We start from the raw sequence: 5,917 nt of genomic DNA, 5'->3' as shown, positions 1-5,917 counted from the left end.
AGGTTCGTCTGAAGTTCGAACGCGAGGTTCGTCTGAAGTTCGAACGCGAGGTTCGTCTGAAGTACGAACATGAGGTTTGTCTGAAGTACGAACGCGAGGTTCGATTGAAGCACGAACACGAGGTTCGTCAAAATTGAGCTTGACGCTCACCTGAGTTGAATGCGAGGTTCACTTTAGAACGAACGCGAGGTTCGTTAAAATTGAGCTTGACGCTCACCTGAGTTGAACGCGAGGTTCACCTTAGAACGAATGCGAGGTTCGTTAAAATTGAGCTTGACGCTCACCTGAGTTGAACGCGAGGTTCACCTTAATCCTGAGCGCGAGGCTCACCTTAAGAACGAACGCGAGGTTCGTTAAACTTGAGCGCGATGCTCAACTGAGAACTGAACGCGAAGTTCGGTTAAGTTTGAGCGTGAAGCTCACTTGAGAACGAACGCGAAGTTCGTTTGAGGTAACCACCTCCTTAATTTTCGCCATGAACCCTTAGGGTTTCAAACTGAAACCGCCGCCGCCAAACCCAAAAAAAAATTCCTCGATTTTTTTTATTTTCAAAACCAGATCCAGAATCGAAAAAGCAAAAGATGATTTCTTGTTCCAGATCCCCAAAAATTGAAGGAAAAATCGAAGAAAAAATCCAAAAAATTCCAAAAAATTACTGTTCATCCGAAAAAACTTTACTGTTCATCCGAAAGTTTTCGTTACTATTCATCCGAACAAAAATTTATTGTTCATCCGAAAAACAAAACTGAATCTTTAACCAGAGATTTAAGATCAAAAAACCCAATAAAACTTAAATCCCTAAGAATTAATCAAGGTGGCTCTGAAACCACTTGTTAGATCTAAATCAAAACTTGAGATCTAAAACCATATAGCCATGATTAATTCAAAGAGATTAACAAGAATCATAAAGGAGCGGAAGCTTATACCTGAATCCATAGAAGAAATCTTGATTTGGGTTTTTGATGATCTTCTAACCTTAGGGTTCCTCTAAATCCGAATTTCTCTTACTAGATGGGGGTGTAGAGAATTAGAGAGTGTAACCCTAGGTTAGGGACCATAACCCCTTATTTATAGATATTGTACTTTTGTAATTTAGCCCCTCAATAAATTACAATTACAACCTGGTATCTGCACATATAACCCCATGACTTATTTAAATACCCAATTAACCCAAATTAATTGATCACTTTAGTGGGTTATCCTGAAAGATAGCAATACACATTGATTAATCATATGTGCCCACAAATAGATTTATTAGATTAAATCCAACAAAAAGTACTTGCAATTAAATTTCTCTAGCTCATTGGTTAATTTGTTGCACAGCTCATAAGGGCATGCAGTTGGAGCGCGCTCAATTGCAAGTTTGAGCAATTACCTATTCGATAATTCTTCTTTTTATTGTTTTTATTTTTTTATTTAAAAAATGTAACTAATTCCCTTGTAAGAGTTTTGGGTCTAGCCTAAAAAACCTAATACCTCATTAATTAGAAATTTGATTGATAATATGGTGGCAATACCTCTATAAGGCTCATGACCTATAAATAATTAATCTTAAAAATATATGGAACTAAATTAAGTATATTTAGGATTCTATACAAGTCAGATATAAAAGTTTAATTGACTTAAGATGCTACACAATACTCTCGGGCATCCTCTTCTAAATTTATGTGTGTGGTTGGTCCACAATAAATCTTTGAATTCAATCTGATGATGTTGATCTAATATTTTTTCCTATCACGCCTTCGTCAATTATTAACAGGCCATTACTATTTTCGGTTGAAATTTGACCGATCTATATTCAAGGGGACGGTGGAAGATACATATTCAATTTATTTTTGTGAAGCTTTTTTCAAATTTGGCAATTCAACTCATATATATATCCGAGTAACAGGAGTAGGAAAACTAAAGTCAAAGAGAGGGAGGAGAGAAGCCAAGCCCCTCATACGGATTCAAGCCTGATATAGCTTGCTCTTTGACTGGATTGACCAATCAAAAACATTAGAAATTGAACTCAAACGCATCGAAGTCATTAATATGAAGTTTAAAAATATTCTTGAAGAAATCGAGTTTTTGAATTAACAAAAGTATTCAAGGTTTTGAAAGAATTAACACTGGGAAAAATTTTCCCACCCAATCGAGAAAAACGGTGCAGCTTACCTCAGCGCTAAATATATTAGATTGAACTGAATCAGATAATTACATTTTTCACTCATGTACTAAATACAAAATCAAGCATCATATGATTTTTATTTAAACGGGCAGTGCGACCATCTTCTGCACGTGATTTTTGATGGACGAACCAATATGATTTTTATTTTTTTTAAATTTTCTTCTCAAGAGTTTTCACGCGGCCCATTATGAACGAGCCTAGGAATAAGCCCATTAATGTAATAGGCCGAAGTAAGCCCATGATATGATCTGCGCTCGGCCGAAAAAGTAATTAGTCCTTGCTGGCCTTCCCAAAACGGCCCTGAAGTCCCCTGGAGGGAGCAGAACTGCGCAACTTCTGCATCAAATCTCACTTCAGTTCCTCACTCTACCCTCTGGAAGGGGTAAAAATCAAAAACAAAAACAAAACCCCCAAGAAATCAAAAACAAAATTTGAAAGAAAACATCATTAAAAAATAGAAAAAAAATCTCAATCTTCACAATGCAGGAGACGACTGCTCTCCGCTCGCCCGCGCTCCCCGCGATCCGACGACAGCGCCACCGGCGGTGACGACGAAGTCAAAGACGAGGAAGCCAATCCTCGATCGCCGCAGGATCGCGAGGAATCTCTCTCCCTTTGCCTCCGGCGCCGTCGGGAACCAGGTCGGCGGCCCCTGCGTCGTCGTCTCCTTCCTCCTCTTAGTCGTCCTCGTGCTCGCTTCGGTCGTCTTCTCTCGCTCTCGATCCGATCCTTGCGTGTCGCGCTACGAATCTTTGCCTAGGGCTAGCTTCTTGAGTGGAGATCTTGAAGGCCTTGCTTCTGATTTTGGATCGCTCGGTGTGCCTTGGTGTGAGATTTCTAAACCCTAGGGTTTGGAATTTCGATTCGCTTTTTCTTAGATCTGAATGGATATTGAGTTTTACTTATTGATTCTCGTATTGGTGCTGGATTGAATTGTATAGAGATTGATTCCTTAGTGTAGGATAGTTTGTGTTCTTGATTGACGTTTGCAAATCTCGGGAATGTGTTTGAATTCCGTAATGCGTGAAGTTTCATTCTCCCAACTAGGACTGGATATTTTTTTAAAACGTTTGCTATTTACTCAACTAGCTTACACTCTTGTTTGATGTACCTGAGGTTAAACCGTGCAGCTAAACCCCTGCCATTTTCAGTTGCCTTCGCTAGGAATTTGGCGTCAACTCATGGAGAGTAGATTTCAGGTTTACAGTATTGTTAAGTTATTCCATTAATCAATCCTTCAGCAGAACCTTTTAGACTATGAATTGCACTCTTAGAGTCTATCTTAGGTGTTCATGGCTATGCCTAGAGATGCAAAAAGATATGAATATCCATGGATACATCTGTTTTTGTACCTGAACATATGTAGGGATCATGCAGTTGAAATTATGTTTACCATTACATTAATGTACTTATTGTGAATTTGATGGTCAAGAGATCTAATCGTAGCTTTTCTAGTATGGTGAACATATTAAGGGAATTTCATTTGAGAAATTTATTACTATCACATGACCTATATGCTTATGTATTACCCTCATATATTTTCTCTTATCTGATTTGTATCCGCATTCGATTTTGGCGCATATGGATATGGGCTTTTCTTACCTAGACATGTTTGTATCAACATGCGTATCCATGTTAGTGAGTGGATATGGAAATAGTAAGTATCATGTCCAATTTGTATCTGATCTTTCACCCCTTCTTGGCTAGCCTTTTGTCTGGTTTTATTTTGCTCAATATTAATAGTCATCACTTTATGTTAAATGATGAAACTCTAGGGTATTATTGTCTTAAAGTTGTTGAAGATTTAATTTGGAATCATTTAAATTATTCTCTTGTTTGTCAACTTCTTTCAATTCTTTTTCCTTGGCAAAAGGCAGATCGAAACATGGGAAGAAAGTCAAGTGGACCTCAAAGGATTTGCTTAAAGCTTTGGAGGAGTTTGTTCCAATCTATGAGACGCGTCCTATCAAAAACAATATGTATGGGATGGGCTTCGATCACAGTTTTGGTCTGTGGTTCATGACACGCTGGCTCCAACCGGAGCTGATGATAGAGAGTGGGGCTTTCAAGGGGCATTCTACTTGGGTTTTGAGACAGGCCATGCCTGAGACAAGGATCATATCAATTACACCTCGTCACCCAGAAAAGTATCTCAAGAAGGGACCTGCTTATGTTGATGGGAACTGCACTTACTTTGCTGGCAAGGATTTTGTGGATTTTGGGAGCATGGATTGGAAAAGTATTTTGAAGAAACATGGGATTTCTGATCTCAGCAAGGTGGTTGTTTTCTTCGATGATCACCAGAACGAACTGAAGAGGTATGTCCATTCTGTGGTTTGCTTGTCCTACTTTGCTTGATACATGCTTAGGGATCAGTCCTCAACAAATATTTCAATAAATTTAACATTAGAATTGATAATATGATTATCAGTTTAATCAGCTCTTGCTAATACTTTCTCATCTCAAAATTCATTATTTGTTTACACTTCAATTTGATGTATCAGCCACCTATTGAGCATGTTTATGTGAAGGCCAAAACCCTGTCTTTACTTTACATTTTTACTCTATTTCACTAAATTTTGCACTTATTCATTCTTGTAATTGATGTGAACAGATTGAAACAAGCATTAAAAGCTGGCTTACAGCATCTCATTTTCGAGGACAACTATGACACTGGTACTGGAGATCATTATTCCTTGCGGCAGATATGTGATCAATTCTACATTAGAGGTCTGTGCTGAAATTTACGCTTTAGGTTTAGAATATATGTCCGAGTTTTTCCCTTCATTTTTTTCACAATTCAGTTCTGTTACATGCTTAGCCTTTTCGCTTGTTCTTATGATTGATCATTAACTTATCCAGTTTTGTATATAATGTGGATTACCCTTAAAAACTAGTTGCATCTTTCACATAAATTCCTCGCTAAGTGCTGAACGGCATTGAACCTGGTTGTGTTAAGAAGTTGAGTCAATAGAGAAATAGTGATACTTAAACTAATGGGCTTTTTTATCATTCTTTTAGTAGGCCTTCTTGGTACCATGTGAAGATGCTTTCAAAGTTTTCAAGGATGTAGCATTATAATTTTGAGCACGGTAAAATATCTTAATGGATTTTGATTTACTATCCTAATAAAAGTTTCTAATATTTCGAACACTAGGGTTAATACCTTCCTTTTTGCCTTCACAATATCATTTTTTGGTGACCAAGACATTAAAATTGCACCTATGTTGCATGGATACTTTGATGAAGTAGTCATGCCGGTACCCAATATAATAATTGGATGAGTCATTACTAAAAGGATCTTATATAATCCTAAATAAAATATTAAACGTAAAAAATGACAGGGCATAGGAAGTTAAAGATTCTTATACATGAATAATGCTTTGACACTTTCATTTGACTTGCAGTTGCATTTCTATTATCTGTCCACTTTCCGAATATAAAATTATAATTTTTCAGGAAAATATTAATGTATATGACTTAAAGATATTGTAATATGTGAATTCTTTGTTTTTTAGCCATTATACTCTGGCAACTATGAAGGTCGAATAAAATTTTCAACTGCATAATTGCTGAGCTAGAGTTTCCTGCACTTTCAATGGCTTCATGCCTTTAATGGCAAAGTCTTCTCTTTCTTATAGTTTACTGGCCATGGATTTGTCACCAGCATAGAGGGCTTGGTTAGCCTATTGTAAAATTTAGTCAATCTTGCTTTGGGTTGTTTCCAAGTTTGCTATTTTGATAGCT

General features: G+C 37.2%; 1 protein-coding gene across 1 annotated transcript in view; it reads left to right on the top strand.

Moving 5' to 3' along the window:
- Positions 1–5,917, top strand: part of LOC109842099 — a 20,983-nt gene that overhangs the window by 14,428 nt on the left and 638 nt on the right. The window contains exons 2-4 of the mRNA XM_020411010.1: positions 2,657–2,998; positions 4,044–4,488; positions 4,785–4,900. Coding sequence (XP_020266599.1) covers positions 2,657–2,998; positions 4,044–4,488; positions 4,785–4,900 — 903 coding nt within the window. The remainder of the gene's footprint in view (positions 1–2,656; positions 2,999–4,043; positions 4,489–4,784; positions 4,901–5,917) is intronic.

This window comes from Asparagus officinalis, chromosome 5, assembly GCF_001876935.1.
Source record: "Asparagus officinalis chromosome 5, Aspof.V1, whole genome shotgun sequence".
In the NCBI taxonomy this organism is placed as follows: Eukaryota; Viridiplantae; Streptophyta; class Magnoliopsida; order Asparagales; family Asparagaceae; genus Asparagus; species Asparagus officinalis.
The sequence above is the reverse complement of the archived record's forward strand: the minus strand, read 5'-3'. Positions and strand labels throughout refer to the sequence as shown.